At 48.6% G+C, this 18,949-nt stretch overlaps 1 protein-coding gene across 4 annotated transcripts in view; it reads right to left on the reverse strand.

Annotated features, from left to right (window-relative positions):
* CSAD (cysteine sulfinic acid decarboxylase) overlaps positions 1 to 18,949 on the reverse strand; it is a 27,435-nt gene continuing 8,486 nt past the window's right edge. For 3 of the 4 annotated variants that reach the window (XM_070370856.1, XM_070370855.1, XM_070370854.1), the window contains exons 2-15: positions 11,051 to 11,187; positions 10,637 to 10,763; positions 10,469 to 10,559; positions 10,031 to 10,137; positions 9,485 to 9,600; positions 8,720 to 8,799; positions 8,353 to 8,407; positions 3,547 to 3,663; positions 3,407 to 3,471; positions 3,039 to 3,120; positions 2,441 to 2,640; positions 2,256 to 2,307; positions 2,017 to 2,106; positions 1 to 937 (exon numbers count right to left, since the gene is read on the reverse strand). In XM_070370856.1, coding sequence (XP_070226957.1) covers positions 764 to 937; positions 2,017 to 2,106; positions 2,256 to 2,307; positions 2,441 to 2,640; positions 3,039 to 3,120; positions 3,407 to 3,471; positions 3,547 to 3,663; positions 8,353 to 8,407; positions 8,720 to 8,799; positions 9,485 to 9,600; positions 10,031 to 10,137; positions 10,469 to 10,559; positions 10,637 to 10,763; positions 11,051 to 11,176 — 1,482 coding nt within the window. In that variant the 5' untranslated portion in view covers positions 11,177 to 11,187 and the 3' untranslated portion in view covers positions 1 to 763. The remainder of the gene's footprint in view (positions 938 to 2,016; positions 2,107 to 2,255; positions 2,308 to 2,440; positions 2,641 to 3,038; positions 3,121 to 3,406; positions 3,472 to 3,546; positions 3,664 to 8,352; positions 8,408 to 8,719; positions 8,800 to 9,484; positions 9,601 to 10,030; positions 10,138 to 10,468; positions 10,560 to 10,636; positions 10,764 to 11,050; positions 11,188 to 18,949) is intronic. The other variant, XM_070370857.1, reaches the window with a different exon arrangement.

Genomic DNA, 18,949 nt, shown 5'->3' on the forward strand with positions numbered 1-18,949 from the left:
AGTACAATTAACTTCAGAGCAACTCCACTTTTGGGCTTTCTCCTCCCACTCAAGATTTCTGGGAAACTTTTCCCCTATTTTTAGCCTCTAGTATACCTTTTTAATGAATTTGCATTCCCCACTATTTTGTTGAAAGGTAACAAACTTTACAATATATCTAAATAATATGGCTGAAAATTTTTTTATTATTTTCCTATTATAAACATAATAGATATTCATTATATCATAAAAGCAGGGAGCACAAAAAGCATAAAGAAGTTCATTTTCAAACTGCTTATAATCCCACCCCAGGTAAAACTATTAATATTTTGGCATATTCCATCTCATCAGTCTTTTCCTATGTATTTTTGAATACAGGTCAGATATTACCATATATACAGTCATATCCAGCTTTCTCAACATAACATTGTATTAAAATTATTTTTCTCCTATCTATAAAAGTCCTCTTTGTAAATACAATTTAAATGGCAGAGTAATATTCTACCATATAGATATCATACCATTTATTTAAACATCCTCTTAATATAAAATATTGGGTTGGCCAAAAAGTTCATTTGGGTGTTTCCATAAGATGTTATGAGGAAAAACCAGAACCAACTTTTTGGCCAGCCCAAAATTTACAGGAGAGCTAGCGGGTCAAAGCACATAAAAATGAAGGCAGCTTTGTTTCCTAGTGAGTTTCTTCTTGAGAAGGTAGGGAGGAGGTTCAGGGAGATGGCGAGGCTGGGGGGAGGGGCCCAGGCCAGCAGCAAGGTGGAGCGACTCAGAGATCCTGGCCCAGCCGTTCCAGCTCGTTCAGCAGGAAGTCCACATCAGCCCGTGTCAGTGCAGGGTTGGCCACAACCATGCGAAAGAAGTTGCTCCGGGTACCATGGGGCTGGTAGCCAATCATCATGGAACCCTTCCTCACCATGCGCTCCTTGAGGATTGGGGCTACCTGCGGGAGGAGAGGAGGGACCCTTTAGCTGCAGCCTGGGGTCAGGGGAAGGGATGGGTTCCCCGACTTGCATCTCTCTCCACCTAGCTGCCTTCCAGAGACAGCAACTCACTGCCTGGATTCTGACCGTGGCCCCAGTTTATTTACCTTTGCCACCACACCTGGCCCACTGGACCTTCTCTACCTCCTGCATTCTTCTCCATCTCATCATTCTCCAAGTTGTCACATGGGCCATTTTCTGCTAAATCCTGACTTTTTGCTGAATCTCAACCACCGCTTTTTCAGTCTAACTTCAAGCCTTCATCATCCTTGACACCTTCTTCTCCCCTCTCTGAATTCCTATAACATTTTTTATCTGCACCCTGTGATCCAATATATAATTTCCAAGATTGCCTTGAACACACCGGTTTCAAATAGGTAATGCTTGTTTTCTAAATGAGTGACTCCTTAAGGGTGAGATTCCCTGGTGGCTCAGATGGTAAAAAGTCTGCCCCCAATGCGGGAGGCCTGAGTTCAATCCCTGGGTCAGGAAGATCCCCTGGAGAGGAAAACAGCAACCCACTCCAGTATTCTTGCCTGGAAAATCCCATGGACGGAGGAGCGTGCAAGGCTACAGTCCATAGGGTCGTAGAGAGTCAGACACGACTGAGCTACTTTACTTTAAGGGTGAGAATATTCTTGTCCTTTTGGATCATCTGCCACCCCTAGCACCGATCTAACCTTAGGGGCCAGGACATATCTCCTGGCCTGACAGGGTTGTTCTGTACCCGGTATCAGTGAGTAAAACTGAGACTTTTCTGCCTCACTCAGCTCCCAGAACGCCCCACACAGCCAGTCTATGTACTGCACACTGGTGACTTCTGTAATGTCCCTCTCTGTCTTCTTCTTCCTTTATAGAAGCATACCTTATTCTCCATCCCCCAGGCTCACAGAAGTGGGGACAAGCGGGTGTCATCTTCTGGTTCACTGTCCCCACATCAGAGCAAGACTAGCAAAGGTGGCTGCCATGCCGCTTACAGCCAGCAGGGGGCGGAAACACACCAGCTGCACTGGTTAACCAGAGCAGGGAGAAAGCCTACCTTAGACAGCCTTTCACTGTAATCTGGACTCCCCTTCTTCCCGCGCAGACTGGGGGGCACGAACCAGAAACACACATTGACAAATTCAGGCTGGGAGGAATAAACAGGGGGAAGGTGTAAGCAGAGGAAGAGGGGCCGTTCCCCTCTCACCGCCCCTCTTCTCCCATCAGGGTTTGGTGTGAGACACAGGCTGGGGGCAGGGGGCCGGAGGATGCAGAAGAGCACAGGGTGGGTCATACCTCCATGACCAACTCAAATCCCTCCCGCTTCTTCAGCTCCTCCACCAGGTACCTGTGATCAGAGAGTGAGAAATCATGGGTGGAGGAGAAAAGGCAGAAATACAGAAACAGAAGCGACAGAGAGGGTGAACCAAGAGGACACTGAGAGCAGGCAAGGGGTGCAGGGCTGTAGTGCCCACTCCTACCGGGCAAGGGCAAAGGCCTGGTCCACACGGCGCTGCAGCCCCTGCTCGCCCTGTGCCTTCCACATGAGCCACAGCTTCAGACAGTCCACACGCCGGCCACACTGCACCACCTTGTCTCCCGTGTCCAGAGCCACATCGTAGAACTTGTCCTGCTGGAAGAGGTAGCTGGCCTGGGACCCGTGACAGCGCTTGAGCAGGTTCTGCGGAGGGTGGGGGGACAGTCAGACTCCCCCCCTACCCCACGAGCTTCCCCCCCAGGGCTGCGCTGGGTGACTTCTTAGCTCAGTCCACATGTTTCTTTCCCTGGAATCATGCAGTACTGATGGGATGGCTGCCGGCTTACTGAAACCCTTTCTCTGGGTTTTCTTCCAACACTCAAGAGTTCCCAAATGACCCAGGATCCCTCTGATTATACTTTTGTTGGGAAGTTTTTCCTTTGCCCGAAGACAGGGGGAGTGAGAGAGCCCACTACCGGGGATTAGGGTGGTCACAGATAATCAGCTTCAGATGGGATGGTAAGGAAACTATGGTAAGGCCTGAAGCTCCCCCCAGGTGAGACAGAAGAGAAAACAGAGGTTCAGGGCAGGAGCAGACCTACCGAGGTGTCCCGGAGAAGAAGAGCTGAGCACTGCAGGCCTGTGGAGAGGAGCTTGTGGGGATTCCAGGCCACGGAGTCAGCCCTGGGGTGGGCAGAGCAAAGCAGGGTCAGCCAGCTCCCAGTCAAGCTGCCCAATTAGAGCCTCCCCACCCTTTCCAGATCTCCAGTAAAAGGGGCTTTGGTCTCACCTCAGCCCAGAGGAGAATTCCCAAATCTGATGTCTAATATCCCAGCCCCAATCAATCATCTCTCCCACTTCCCTCCCACCAGCCTCCTTCCCCTATTCCCATCTGAGCTCCCTGGCCCAAGAGTGTTCTCTGGATCAAGGATTTGAAGGGTGCAGGTCAGGGTGTGGGGGCCATACGCACCTCTGGATCCCAGCCAGGAGATGTCTATGTGTCTGTGACAGCAGGACGCTTCCACCCCAGGCAGCCTGTGGAGCGGAAGGAGCAATATGGGCCTTGGCCTTGGCCCAGCCCACCCCATTCTTAGGCCCGTCCCAACTCACGTCCACATGCAGCCACAGCCCGTGATGCTGGCACACGTCTGCGATTGCCTCCAGGGGGTCAAAGGCCCCCAGCACTGTAGTACCAGAGGTGGCACTGACCAGGAATGGCACGGCACCCTGTGGCAAGAATGAAGAGGGAGCCCAAGGCTGAGAACTCATCTGGAGAGCTATCCAGAGCCTGGCGCTGAGCTCTAGAAACTCTTCACAGGCCTGACCTGGGCCCTGGCAACCTTACTATGTGTTACTGCCCCTTTCAATTTGCAAGTGAGGACACTAGGGTTCAGAGGTGTTAAGAAACTTGGCCCCGAGCTGCAACTCCAGAGATAGAATTCAAACCTAGGTCTGTCTAATAGTCTATCTCCAAAGCTTATACTCTTTCAAAAAAGTTGAATGTCTTACTGAAGATCAAAATACTATTTTAAATATTCTAATAGTATAAAATTTACGCAGAAATTGAATTAGTATTAAAAAAACTACTACAAAGAAAAGTGCAGGCCCAGATGGCTTCACTGATGAGTTCTACAAAACATTTAAGAACTGATACCAGCTCTTCATTAACTTACAAAACAAACAGAAGAGGAAGGAACACTTCTGAATTCATCCTATGAAATGAGTTTTACCCAGATACCAAAACTGACAAAATATCACAAGAAAAATATAGAATATATCTCTTCTAAATAAAGACATAAAAATCTACAAAACACTGCTGCTGCTGCTAAGTCGCTTCAGTCGTGTCCGACTCTGTGCGACCCCAGAGACGGCAGCCCACCAGGCTCCCCCGTCCCTGGGATTCTCCAGGCAAGGACACTGGAGTGGGTTGCCATTTCCTTCTCCAATGCATGAAAGTGAAAAGTGAAAGTGAAGTTGCTCAGTCGTCTCCGAATCTTAGCGACCCCATGGACTGCAGCCTACCAGGCTCCTCCATCCATGGGATTTTCCAGGAAAGAGTACAAAACACTAGCAAGCCCAAATCAGCAACACAGAAAAAGAATCATATACCATGACAAAGTGGGATTTTTCCCAAGAGTGCAAGTTTGGTTTAACATCCAAAAATCAATTAATATAATATATCCTATCAATAAAATAAAGGGAAAAAAACCCCACATCTCAATGTGGTATAGTGATCATCTCAGTGGACATACAAAAACATTTGACAAAATCCTCACAATAAAAACATTCAGGAAAAAAAAAAAAAAGGATTTGAAGGGAATGTTCTTAACCTGATAAAGGGCAACTACCAAAAACCCCACAGCTAACATCACACTCAATGGTGAAAGACTGAAAGCCTTCCCCCTAAGACCAGGAACAAGATAAGGATGTTCACTCTCCTCTCCTCATATCTATTCAACTCGGTGCTGAGGTTCTAGCAGGGCAATTAGGTTAAAAAAAATTAAAATAAAAAATACAAGGCATCCAGGGACTTTCCTGGTATTCCAGTGGTTAAGAATCCGCCTTCCAATACAGGGGACATGGGTTCACTCCCTGGCCCAGGAACGAAGATCCCAGATGCCACAGGCAATGAAGTCAGCGCACTGTGACTACTGAGCCCGCTGAGCCCACACGCTCTACAGCTCCTGTGCCACAGCTAGAGAGGAACCTCGAACCACAACAGAGATCTGACACAGCCAAACAAATGAAACGGCGTTAATGCCAATCTTGTCCAGTTTGTGATTAAAGAGAAAATTAAGTTTTTTTTTAATAAGAGGCATCCATATTAAAAAGGAAAAAAGCAAATTATCTGTATTTACAGATAACATATTATATCTAGAAAATCCTAAGGAACCCATTAAAAAGACTGAGAATTAATAAATGAGTTTAACAAATGTGCAGAGTACAAGATCAATATTCAAAAATCAGTTGTATTTTTACACATTAGAAACGAACAATCAAAAATGGGAACAAGAAAATTTCATTTATAAGAACACTGAAAATAACAAAATACTTAGGAATTAATTCAACAAAAGAAATGCAAAACAGATACTGTGAAAACTACAAGGCACTGTTGAAAAGAAATAAAAGAAGACCTAAATAAACAGAGGCATTCCATGTTCATGGATCCACAAATTGAACACATCCCTATCAAAATCCCAACTGGTTTCTTAGCAGAAATTGACAAGCTGAGCCTAAAATTCAAGCGGAAATTTAAGGGACCTAGAAAGCCAAAACCATCCTGACAAAGAACAAAGTTGGAGGACTCACAAACACTGATTTTAAAATTTACTACAAAGCTACATTAAGACAGTGTGGTCAATAGGATAGCCATGCAGATCAATGGAATAGACTGAGAGTCTAGAAATAAATCCTCACTTAAACACTCTTTGGGTTTTAACAAGGATGCCAAGACAATTCGCTGGGGAAAAACAGACATTTTCAAAAACTGGTGCTGCACATTGTTTACAATAGCCAAGACATGAAAGCAACCTAAATGTCCATCGACAGAGGAATGGATAAAGAAGATGTGGTACATGTATACAATGGAATATTACTCAGCCATTAAAAGGATGAAATGATGCCACTTGCAACAACATGGATGGACCCAGAGATCGTCATACTGAATGAAGTAAGTCAGACAGAGAAGAAGAAATACCCCATGACATCCCTTATACGAGGAATCTAAAAAGAGATGATGCAAATAAACTTACAAAACAGAAAGAGACGCATAGACTTAGAGAACAAACTTATGGTTGCTGGGGATGGGGGAAGGAGGATGACAGAGTTTGGGATGGACATGTGCACACAGCTATATTTACAATGGATAACCAACAAGGACCGACTGAACTCTGCTCAATGCTAAGTGACAGCATGGACAGGAAAGGAGTTTGGGGGAGAATGGATACATGTATCTGTATGGCTAAATCCCTTTGCTATTTACGTGAAACTATCACAGCATTCCAAAGGTTCGTCTAGTCAAGGCTATGGCTTTTCCTGTGGTCATGTATGGATGTGAGAGTTGGACTGTGAAGAAGGCTGAGCGCCGAAGAATTGATGCTTTTGAACTGTGGTGTTGGAGAAGACTCTTGAGAGTCCCTTGGACTGCAAGGAGATCCAACCAGTCCATTCTGAAGGAGATCAGCCCTGGGATTTCTTTGGAAGGAATGATGCTGAAGCTGAAACTCCAGTACTTTGGCCACCTCCTGCAAAGAGTTGACTCATTGGAAAAGACTCTGATGCTGGGAGGGATTGGGGGCAAGAGGAGAAGGGGATGACAGAGGATGAGATGGCTGGATGGTATCACTGACTCGATGGATGTGAGTCTGAGTGAACTCTGGGAGTTGGTGATGGACAGGGAGGCCTGGCGTGCTGCGATTCATGGGGTCGCAAAGAGTCGGACCCGACTGAGCGACTGATCTCATCTGATCTGATCACAGCATTGTTAACTGGCTATATGCCAATACAAAATAAAGTTTAAAAAAAAATGGTGCTGCAACTATTTGCATGTGGCGATATAAACATATTTTTAAAATTTATACTTAAAGTACATAGTTGAGGCATTTTCATGTGCTTTACATACCATTAATTTCAGCCTTGTAACAACTCTGATTAGTTCTATATCATGCTCATGTTGCAAAGGAAGAAACTGACACAGATACACTGTAATTTATCTACTGATGAATACTAAAATGTTTTTTAAAATTTTATACTTTGCCCCAGTGCACACAATTCTAAGCACTTTGTAATGAACATTTTTAGGCTAATCCTAGTAGTAGGACTCTGAGTCAGTGGATCAGATCAGATCAGATCAGTCGCTCAGTCGGGTCCGACTCTTTGCGACCCCATGAATCGCAGCACACCAGGCCTCCCTGTCCATCACCAACTCCCGGAGTTCACTCAGACTCACGTCCATCGAGTCAGTGATGCCATCCAGCCATCTCATCTTCTGTCGTCCCCTTCTCCTCCTGCCCTCAATCCCTCCCAGCATCAGAGTCTTTTCCAATAAGTCAACTCTTTGCAGGAGGTGGCCAAAATACTGGAGTTTCAGCTTCAGCATCATTCCTTCCAAAGAAATCCCAGGGCTGATCTCCTTCAGAATGGACTGATTGGATCTCCTTGCAGTCCAAGGGACTCTCAAGAGTCTTCTCCAACACCACAGTTCAAAAGCCTCAATTCTTCGGCACTCAGCCTTCTTCACAGTCCAACTCTCACATCCATACATGACCACAGGAAAAACCATAGCCTTGACTAGACGAACCTTTGTTGGCAAAGTAATGTCTCTGCTTTTGAATATGTTATCTAGGTTGGTCATAACTTTCCTTCCAAGGAGTAAGCGTTTTTTAATTTCATGGCTGCAGTCACCATCTGTAGTGATTCTGGAGCCCAGAAAAATAAAGTCTGACACTGTTTCCACTGTTTCCCCATCTATTTCCCATGATAGATACATTTAAAAATGGTACAGACAGTGCTGAAATGCCCTCTAAGATGGCTGCAGTATCTCTGTGTCCCCCAGGTGAAGGGGCCTCCACACCTCCCATCACTCCAAGTCCACGCTGCTAGCCCTGCACAGACCCTCCCAACTCACAGAAACCTTCTGTGCTACCCTCCAGGTCCCCAACATCCTCCCTGCAGTGCTCCTTGGGACTCTACTCAGAGACTCAGTTCTGCCCTTGTCCCAGGGTCTGATCCTGCTTGTGGGTCTCAGCAGGACTGGGATCACTCGGGAGGGAGGGATCACTTCAGCCCGCCAGGGAAGACAGGCACAGAGTGCAGGGGGAGGGAGGAGGGGAGCCTTGAGCAGGGCCAGTCAAAGACCCTCCAAGAAAGGAGCAGAGGGGCCCCGCTCCACTGCCCCAGCGCCTTTCACTCACTCACCTCGGCCTTAGCCAAGCTGATCTGCCTCTCCAGATCCTCAGGGATCATTTTCCCTCTAGAAGAGAAAACTGAGTGGGTAGAGAAGTAATAGATTCTCTAGGCTAGGCGGCAGAACTTTCAAGAGCAGGGTAACATGTGGTTAGCAATGCGGAGGCCACAATGTTGATTTTCCCTAAGAGGGGTAAACAGATCTCAGGGGACAGGGCGGAGACTCCAGCAGGCACTGGCAGACAGAAGAGGCAGCTCGGAGGGAAGAGAGCGGGGAGAGAAGTCCGCCAGGGTGTGGGCCCAAGGCCAGAGCTTCTGGCAAGGGGAAGACATGTTGTGCCAGGCTGGGTCTGAGCCACGCAGACAGAAGGACCTTCACCTCTCATCTGCCTTGACCACTCGGACACTGTCGGTGCCAAGTCCCAGAAAAGCGGCTCCTTTCTTGATGGAGTAATGACACTGCGGGGGAAGGAAGAGGGCAGGGAGGGTGGGGAGGAAAGAGACTGGTTAAATGGTTGAGACCCTGTAGACCAGGGCTTCTCAAACATTCACATGCCTACAAATCACCAGTGTGTCTGGTAAAGATGCAGATTCATATTCAGTAGGTCTGCACGGGGGCCAAAGATTCTGCATTTCTAACAAGCTCCCAAGTGATACTGATCTTCCCTGGTGGCTCCGTGGTAAAGAATATGCCTGCATTGCAGGAGACACGGGTTTGATCCCTGCGTGGGAAAGATCCCCTGGAGAAGGAAATGGCAACCCATTCCAGTATTCTTGCCTAAAAAATCCCACGGCCAGAGGAGCCTGGCGGGCTACAGTCCACAGGATTGCAAAGAGTCGGACACAACTTAGTGACTAAACAACAAGAAACAAGAAGTGATAGTGATGCCACTGGCCCATGGACCACACTCTCAGGAGAAAGGGTGTGGACCGTGCACACTGTGCTGGATGCCCCTCCGCTACCCCAGACAGCAGGCAAGGTGACAAGGGCCCTTACACAGCCCCTCTGGTGGAAGGAAGCACATCCACCTATGGGGCAGGCCAGCCTCAGAGAAGGGTCTGGGCAGGCTGAGTCACGGGTCCCGGACCCAGCTGGCTGGACATTAGAATTGGGAGCCCAGGGTAGGCCTGTGCCTCTTCCCACCTCTTTCGATGTGAAGAGGGCCAGGGGCGGCAGTGCCCGGAGGCCCCTCTGTTTGCAGTCTGGGTATCGCTGATAGCGGGCCAGGTTCACTGCATACATGTTGGAGATGGAGCCACCTGTCACAGGGAAGGAAGGGGTGGTGGCGAGAGGGAGTGGCAGTGGGAGCTTGGCAAACTGGAGCTTGGCTCTCCTGATCTCTCCACCCAGAAGCACAAGTGACTGGCTACTGGGCCACGGGTTCCGAGGACTTGACAAATGGCATGCTGGTGACCCAGAATGGCAGGATCTGCAGATCTCCTGATCACCCCTGCTCCTCACCCTGGGCCGATCCAGGAGCCACTCCCACCCCCCACCAGGACGGCAGGCACCAATCCCATGGACTGTTTGGCAAACACGAGAATACAGGGGACTGGGCAGCTTCTCTCTGCTTTGGCCCAAGCCCAGTTGGAGAAGAAACAAAGGAGAATCACCCCTCCCAGCCAACCCAGAGAAAGAGGATGGCGGGGGAGGAGGAACTCTCGAAAAGGCCCCCTCCTCTTCACATACCAGGGCAGAAGACCCCATCCCCAGAGCTCCAGCCCACCAGGGCCCGGAGTTTCTTCAGCACCTCCTCCTCCATGAGGACAAACACAGGGGCGATTTCGTACGTGTACCTGCCAGGAGAGGGAATGATGAGAGTGGGAAAGAGACTGGGAGGGACTCTCAGAGGAGGTGGAGAGTGTGAGTGAAAGGAAGGGCTGAAGAGACAGCTGGGCTGGTGACAAAGAACCAGGAAAGAAAGAATGAGAAAACACTGGAGCCGGGATACAAGAGAAAGTTTGGGAAAGGAAACCCGAATGGGTAGGAGGGGAAAGACTCTGCCAGCAGAGATTCCCCGAAAAGAGACGGGGGCAGACACCATTCTCCTATCCTGCTCCCGGGGTCTGTCTCCCGCAAACCCAAATCCTTTGTGGGGTGGAGGGCGGGGGTCCTGGGATGGCTCACTGGCTGGTGTTGAGGCTCTCTGTGACAATGCGCCCGGCCAGGGCATGGGGATCCAACCCTGAGAAGAGCTGGTTGAAGAAACGAGGGTGACCTGGAGAAGGGGGACGCAGGCTCAGAGTGGAGCTGGGCACAAATTCCAGACACGCCTCCCCCAAGCCCCACACGCACAGGTCTTCACGCTGTAGCGGATCACAGCCCGGCAGTGCTCCAGGATCTGCTCCTGTGACTCGCCCTCGTGCCGCAGCTCCAAGTCCAGCAGTTGCTTCAGCTCCTCGGGCTCCTTCCACTCACAGACCTAGGAGAGCAGCAGGAGACTCCGGGGGCACCGAGGCACGCAACCAACTGGCTGCTCAAACCACATCTCAACAGACAATAGACACCACAAACTGGCACTCAACACCAGTTTGGAATGTTTTCCACGCAGCACATGAACAAGGATAAATAAACACAGTCTGATCCAGCATGCAATCCCTGAAGCACACAGTGAGGCGGTGATGGGTTCTGGGGAGAAGCCTGGACAGAGGGGGAAATGTCTGAGTCAGGTTTGATGGACAGGAGGAGGAAGAGGGAGCAAAGACCCACCTTCTCGGAGGCACTGGTCCCTTTTCGAATGACCTCATCCACCACAATCCCAAACACGTCCTGGAGCAAGGCTTCTGCAGCCACAGGGTCCCCATCAAGGGAGAGGAGAGGCTGAGAGTCAGCCATCAGGAGAAAATCTGTGAGCAGAGCAGGAGTTATTCCCTACTCAGCCTGTGGACCCCACCCAGACCTAATCTAATGCATTCCTCAACTCCAGAATGGGCCTAAGGCCCAGCCTTCACTGTACAGGTAAGGGCAAGTGAAAGCGTCTAGGGAGAGAGTCGGCAGAGATGGGCGGGAAAGAAAAAGGAGGTTAGTGCTAAGCAGGTAGAATCCAGTGGCCCCTGTTCACCGAAGGCAAAGGTGAGAAGCTTACCTTTCTGCTCTGGTCTCTGTCCAGATAAACTGGAGGCAGGGGACACAGTTGGCTTTTTAAAGTGTTAGGACCAGGGAAGCAGAGGGGGCAAGGTATAGGCAGCAATCACATGACCGTGACATCACTCTCATGACCCTTGCCCTAAAGATTTGGGACAGGGCCAGCAGGTTGAGATAAGTTTCCTGAATAATCGTTAGCTGACACGATGAAGTGAGGAGAGAAGATATAAGGCAGAAACAAGTGCCACCTCCACTTCAGGCTGGAGGGGAGCAGAGAGGAGAACCAGCAGGACATCGGACTTCCCACCGGAACCCAAGGGCCTGGAGAGGGGATGAGAGAGGGCTGCTCGGCTAAGAGATAAGAGCGGGGAGTGGGGCAGAGGCAGGAAACTGCAGCAGCTGACCCTAGAGGCTGAGGTGGGGAGCGACCTGAACAAGACTAGGGAGGTAAAATGGTTTAGGCAGGCCTCAGAGGTGGCTCAATGGGTAAAGAATCCGCCTGCACTGCTGAAGACCTGGGTTCAATCCCTGGGTTGGGAAGATCCCTTGGAGAAGGGAATGCCTAACCACTCCAATATTTTGGCCTGAAGAATTCCATGGACTCTACAGTCCATGGGGTGGAAAAGAGTTGGACACAACTGAGCAACTTTCACTTTCAGAGACCAATCTCTTTGCATCCCAACCCCTGGAGTCTTCTCAGAACTGTCCTGATTTCTAAAGCCCTCTCCTTTGAAGAGGAGGAAGAAAGACGGTCACACTGAGGGTAGCAGTGCGATAAACAAGTAGAGTCCTGTGCCTTGCAGGCTGAGCCGCTCAAGAAACAGGGAGTGGCTGTCTAAAGTAAGCACCAACTGTGCTCACACCAGGGTGCGGGTGGAGGCGGCACCATCTAGATGCTGACCCCCAGCGCCACTCAGGAGAAGAGGAGAGGGATGAAGGCTGAAGACAGGGGAAGATCTGCAGGGGAACTGGGGCTGTGTCTTGAAGGAATAGGAGGCATGCAGGGCCAGGGGAGGAAGGCCACGAGCTGACACTGGGGGTGAGTGTGGTTGATTCTCGGGTCCATGAAGGCACCTGGCCACTGGTAAGATCTGCAAGGACATGATGGAGAGAAAGGCGAGGGGGGCAGGGCTGCACGAGTTATGGACAGCCTTGAGTACCAGCCAGGCCAGGAATCTAGATTTTATCTGCAGAAAATGGAAAGCCGTTGAAAGATTTCGTGGCGAGTTAACAGGATGAAAATGACGCGCTCAGAAGACCAGCGTATGGCAGCCGGACGAGGAAGAATGAACAGGCCATTGGTGTGAGCCAGGAAAGAGGTGACCCACGTGTGAACAAGGGAGATGTGGGTAGGAAAGGACAGGCAGAGGAGCACGCAGGCTTAACCACTTGCCGGTTTACGCTCAATTCAACACTTACGGAATCTACATTGGAGGGGAGGGAAGGGTCAAAGATGACCCTGGGGCTTTAAGCCCCAGGAAAAAGAACAGTGCCCCTAAGAAAAACAGGGATGCGCAAAGCGGAAGCTAGATGGAAAGCAAAATTGTTATTTCTTGGAAATACCCAACCAAGTGGAGGAGACTGGGGCTACAAACACTCATTTGGGAGGAAGTCAGGTCCAGTGCTCTGATGAGATGTGAGAGAAAAGCACCCTTGGGAGCTGGGGTATAACCGAAGCCTGGTGATAGGCTCCATTCCCCCAGGGGAGAGAATGCTCAGAGACATGGCCAGGGAGAGAGGGGCAAAACCAAGGCCTAGGGAACCCCCAAATGAGGAGGCAAGAAGATCCAGAAAACATGGAAAGGAGGAATCAACCTCAAAGTGGACTGATCTGACACAATCCATTGTCAGAAGCCACTGGACCCCAAGGAACCAGCTTAGACTTCTCCCCAGTAGATTGGGTTTGGGGAAACCAGAGGAGCAGGCCAGCCTTGAGAACGAGACTCGATCCCTCATCAGCGCTCACTCTGGCTCCCCTGACGGGGCATTTCAGGTGCAGAGGCTGGTAAAAATAGGCCCCATAGAAGTATTCACCACATGCCTCACTCTGAACTTAACATGCATCAGTCTAACCTTCACAGTCATCGAGGGTAAGCTTATGACCCACATTTAAAGATGAGGAAATGCGGCAGGGGAGGGATAAATTGTGAGGTTGGGACTGACATATACATACTACTACATACAAAATAAATAACCAACAATAACCTTCTGCATAGCACAGAGAACTCTATTCATACTCTCTAACGGCCTACATGGGGAAAAGAATCCTATTTTTTAAAAAAAGAGTGAATATATATTTATGTGTATAAGATTCACTTCTGAATCTTATACACATATATAAGATTCACACCTGAAACTAGGGCTTCCCTGGTGGCTCAGATGGTAAAGAATCTGCCTGCGATGCAGGAGACCTGGGTTCAATTCCTGGGTGGGGAATATCCCTTGTAGAAGGGAATGGCAACCCACTCCAGTATTCTTGCCTGGAGAACTGGAAGAAAAGCTATGATAAACCTAGAGAGCATATTAAAAAGCAAAGATATTACTTTATCAGCAAAGGTCCATCTAGTTAAAGCTATGATTTTTCCAGGAGTCAAGTATGGATGTGAGAACTGGACCATAAAGAAAGCTGAGTGCTGAAAAATTGATGCTTTTTAACTGTGGTGTTGGAGAAGACTCTTCAGAGTCCCTTGGATAGCCAGGAGATCCAACCAGTCCATCCTAAAGGAGATCAGTCCTGAATATTCATTGGAAGGACTGATGCTGAAGCTGAAGCTCCAGTACTTTGGCCACCTGATGGGAAGAATTGACTTACTGGAAAAGACCCTGATTCTGGGAAAGACTGAAGGCAGGAGGAGAAGGGGACGACAGAGGATGAGATGATTGGATGGCATCATCGATGGACATGAGCTTGAGCAAGCTCCGGGAGCTGGTGACAGACATGGAAACCTGGTGTGCTGCAGTCCATGGGGTCGCAAAGAGTCGGACATGACTGAGAGAATGAACCGAACATCCGAAACTAACACAACATTATAAACAAACTACACTCCAATAAAAAAATTTTATTAAAAAATGAGGTAACAGATTTCAGAGACAGTATGGATATAACCTGTCCAGGTCACACAGCCAGCATGTGTCTTGAGTTGGCTCTGGACTTTGAAGCCCCCATCCTAATTTGCCATGCTCCACAGCCTCACACAGGGCTCCCTCAGCCAGAGCTTGCTGTGGTGCAAACACCTCTGGGCCAGGAGTGAGGACACCTCAGGGCCTGTTGCTATGAAATAAGGGCTTCAAAGAGAGAACCACCAAGACATCTGCTGGTGTTGATCAGCTCAAGCCATTGGATATGGCAAGCAGGCCAGTAGGGCAAAAAACAGGCTGCAAGGAGGGAACGACTGGTGAAGAAAGGGAGACCCCAGCCTGGACGGGGGCTCTTTCCAAAGCTCTGAAGAGAGGTCTGCATGGAAGACGTGGCTGTCCACCCAGCCCCTTCTGTATCCATCTGACCAAAGTTACTGCTCAGAAATGAAAGGTGGGGGCTTCCCTGGTGATTCAGTGGTAAAGAATCTGCCTGCCAATGCAGGAGACACTGGTTTGATCCCTGATCCAGGAAGATTCCACATGCCTCAGAGCAACGAAGCCCATGTGCCACAACCACTGAGCCTGGGCTTCAGAGCCCAGGAACTGCAACTGAGGAAGCCGCGTGCGCTAGAGCCTGTGCTCTGCAACAAGCGAAGCCACTGCAATGAGAAGCCCAAGCGCTGCAACAAGAGAGCAGCCCTCGCTTGCTGCAACTAGACAAAAGCCTGCACCACAATGAAGACCCAGCACGGTCAAAAATAAAAAATAAATTAAAAAAATAGCTTATAAGAAAGAAACAAAAGGTGAGGGCTCTGAATGCCCAGTTTCCTCCAGGGGTAATGGGAAGATGAGGCATCCGTGCCCTCACACTCCGTACAGAATCCTGTCTTGGGGATGTGAGGAAGGGAACAGCCCTTGCCCACACACAGTCTTTTTTTTAAAAAGCAATGGTGGGAAGAAGTGGTGAAGCAAGAGGGACATTAACCCCTAAAATAGAATAACAAAGCCAAGAAACAAGAATACACTTAGGGAGGGCGCTTTCACCCCTGGCTGAGAAGATGCTGCAAGGGCCAAGTAGGGTTCATTTGGAAACTGACAAGTTTTTCTGACTTCACAGGATCTCCAGTTCATAAATTCCTCCAACCATCGACTCGTTTGTATCTTTCTTCCCTTTATTTACACAGCCCGGGGTGCACAGTCCGCTGCTTCAACCACCCTTTGTCCAAAATCCTCAACTCTCTAGCCCTAATGTCCTTCCACCGAACTCACCTGGCAGGATCCCACTCCAGCTGGCCAGTCCTTCTCTTACCAAATCCACCCAGACTGTGGATTCTGCTAGTGAAAAACCACCTAAACATTCAAATTGGTTTTGCTATAAATTCATGGTCTCTGTGCTCATTCCAATTAAACATGGCAGATTAAACACATATGTTTACCACTACTCCTTCCTGAAACCCCACTAAAATTACATCAGTGGAATTTTAAATCCTGAAGAATAAAACAGAGACAGGAGGTGAGAGATGTCAGTAACTGTAGAGGAGAGAAAGCAGATGAGAAGTGGTAACTGGTTCAGCGAATAACAGAAAGTCAAAGTCAGTCTATCTGTAGGGGGCTATGCCAGAGGGATATAAACTGATTATTAGGGCAAAGGCCCAGAAAGGCTTAGGAATTTACAACGCTAGGTATCCTGGAAGACAGGACGGAGAAGCACAACTAAAAACATGAAAATTAGATGAAAATTTCTAAAAGGAACATTTAGACCCTCACTCTCCTCCCCTGCCCATTCAGCCAAGTGACTCCCCTCTCCTCCACCAGATTCCAAAGAAGCTGGAAGTAGAGAAACTGAAAGTCTGGGACTTAAGGATGTCAAGCACAGCAGGAGGTGAGGACGAAGCACTGTAAGGAAAAGATTAGGAGGAAGTAACCTATGGAGTCAACTCCTTTCTCCCAACCAATGTTCAGAGTCAGCGGCCAGAGGTAAAGCTTCCAGGAGACTACAGCGTTCCCTCTCTGGAGACACTGACCTCAACGAGACTCTTCAGTCCTTGACCAATCCCTAGTCCATGAAGCTCACAACCCAATAAATACATCCTACATGCATTTGGGCCTTCAGTATGCCATAGTGCCTCACTCTTAAATGAAAGCAGACAGTCCGGGACCACAGGACATTTGAGGAAAGCCCCTAATGTGAACCACAGAAGCAAAAACAGAGAAACTGGCATTTGGTAGAAGAGGAGAAACACAGGAAGCAGAAGGAAACGGAAGATACTGAATCCACTAAGAAAAATAGACTGCTACACAGAGAAGCAGAAGCTCTAGAGTTTTAAAACTATGACAACTGAAATGACAAGGTCAAGAAAATCACACAGCAGATAAAATATAAAGAGATGGGCAGTAAAAGAGAAAAGAACTTTAGAAAAGATCACTCCAAAAGTCTCAAGAGTCAACTAACAGAAGTTACAGAAAGAGAAGGGGCGGGGGGAAAAAGGAGGAAAACAATAAAAATTTAAAAAAAGAAAACCTTTATAGAACCGAAGGATAGACCAAAAAGATCCACTGAATGACCAACAGAAAGACAGATTATAATACTGTTTCAGAACAACAGAGAATCCAAAGACTTCCAGAGACAAGACTAAACAAACACACCAAAGCAGGTCATGGACAAAGGACAGAGAATCAGACCACGTCAAATTTTGCGCAACGCAGGAGAGAGGTGAAGGGAATTCCCAGGACTGTAACGAGGGTAGTGACCATCTTCAGAGGCAAAAAGCAGCAGTGACCCTACTTGACTGAACACACAGCACTGCCTGGAACATTACTATTCTGCTATTGACAGCTCTACCTCCAGTCTCTGGAGCTATTATTTCAAAATTTTCCACACCTCTCAAATGACTGACCCATCAATCTTCTCCGTTTCCCTCTCACTTCAAATTTCTCATAGCAAATAAAAAGCCATTCAAACTCACTCTTTCTGTCACCTGCACTCTGGAGCCCTTCTTTTCTTTAGTATTTATTCAGTGTCTGGTATATACATTCCAGGCTTCCCTGGTGGCTCAGCAGTAAAGAATCCCCCTGCTAATGCAAGAGCCGCAGGAGATGTGGGTTTGATCCCTGGGTCGGAAAGATCCCCTGGAGAAGGAAACGGCAACTCACTGCAGTATGCTTGCCTGGGAAAATCCCATGGACAGAGGACCCTGGCAGGCTGAGGTCCATAGGGTCACACAGAGTCAGACATGACTGAGTGACTGAACACACACACACACACACACACTTTACATTTAACTTTTTGAGGAACTGCTGACATGTTTTCTAAAGTAGCTACGCTATTTTATATTGCCACGAGGGTTTGCATTTCTCCGCAAACTTGCCAGACTTGTTATTGTCTGTCTTTTTGACTACTGCTAAGTCACTTCAGTCGTGTCCGACTCTGTGCGACCCCATAGACGGCAGCCCACCAGGTTCCCCCGTCCCTGGGATTCTCCAGGCAAGAACACTGGAGTGGGGTGCCATTTCCTTCTCCAATGCATGAAAGTGAAAAGTAAAAGTGAAGTTGCTCAGTCATGTCCGACTCTTAGCGACCCCATGGACTGCAGCCTACCAGGCTCCTCCGTCCATGGGATTTTCCAGGCAAGAGTACTGGAGTGGGGTGCCACTGCCTTCTCCGCTTTTTGACTACAGCCACCTGCATTTGTAACCTCAGTAAGCATTGCCAACATCCATGAAGTGATACCAAATGTATGAAAGAGCCTGTGTTCTCAGCCTCAGTTAAGAGTGTGCTGTCAAACTTCTGAATTTTTTAAACTGTAGAAGTAAAAATTACCTTAATATAGTTTTAGTGGAACTCCTGTATTAGTTTCGCTGTGATAAATAATGGATTCAGAACTCCACTGCCCTGAGACCTCCTTGGCAGTCCAGGGGTTAAGACTTGGTGCTCCCACTGCAGGCGTGCCCTGGTTGGGGAACTAAAATCCCCCAGGCCTCATGGCACAGCAAAAAGAACAAACAAACACTGCTTTACCACAGAGATTTATTTCTCTTTCATGGCTTACACTGGATTAGCTATAGCTCTGATTCATGTACCTTTATTCCAACACCCAGGCTGAAGGAACAGCCCTTACTGGGGACACAACATTCTCACTGCAGAGAGGAAAAAAGCAAAAGGCAGAGAACACCATGCACCAACTCCCAAAACTTCAGCTCAGACCTGGCACGTGGCACATCTGGTCAAATCCAGTTGACCAAAACAAGCCCCGGGGTGAGTGGGGTAAGGATGTGTAATCCTCCCAGAAGTAGGCACTGCAAAGCGCGGGGCGATGGTTGACAAACCTCACAACTAGCCCCAGGCCCTTAGGATTTTGCATTGTTTCCCCTTAGCCCAGATAGCCCACCTTACTCATCTGCTTTACCAACCTGGCCCTGTAGACGTCTGAGTTGGAACCACTGATC

This window comes from Bos mutus, chromosome 5 (genome assembly GCF_027580195.1).
Source record: "Bos mutus isolate GX-2022 chromosome 5, NWIPB_WYAK_1.1, whole genome shotgun sequence".
NCBI classification, from domain to species: Eukaryota; Metazoa; Chordata; class Mammalia; order Artiodactyla; family Bovidae; genus Bos; species Bos mutus.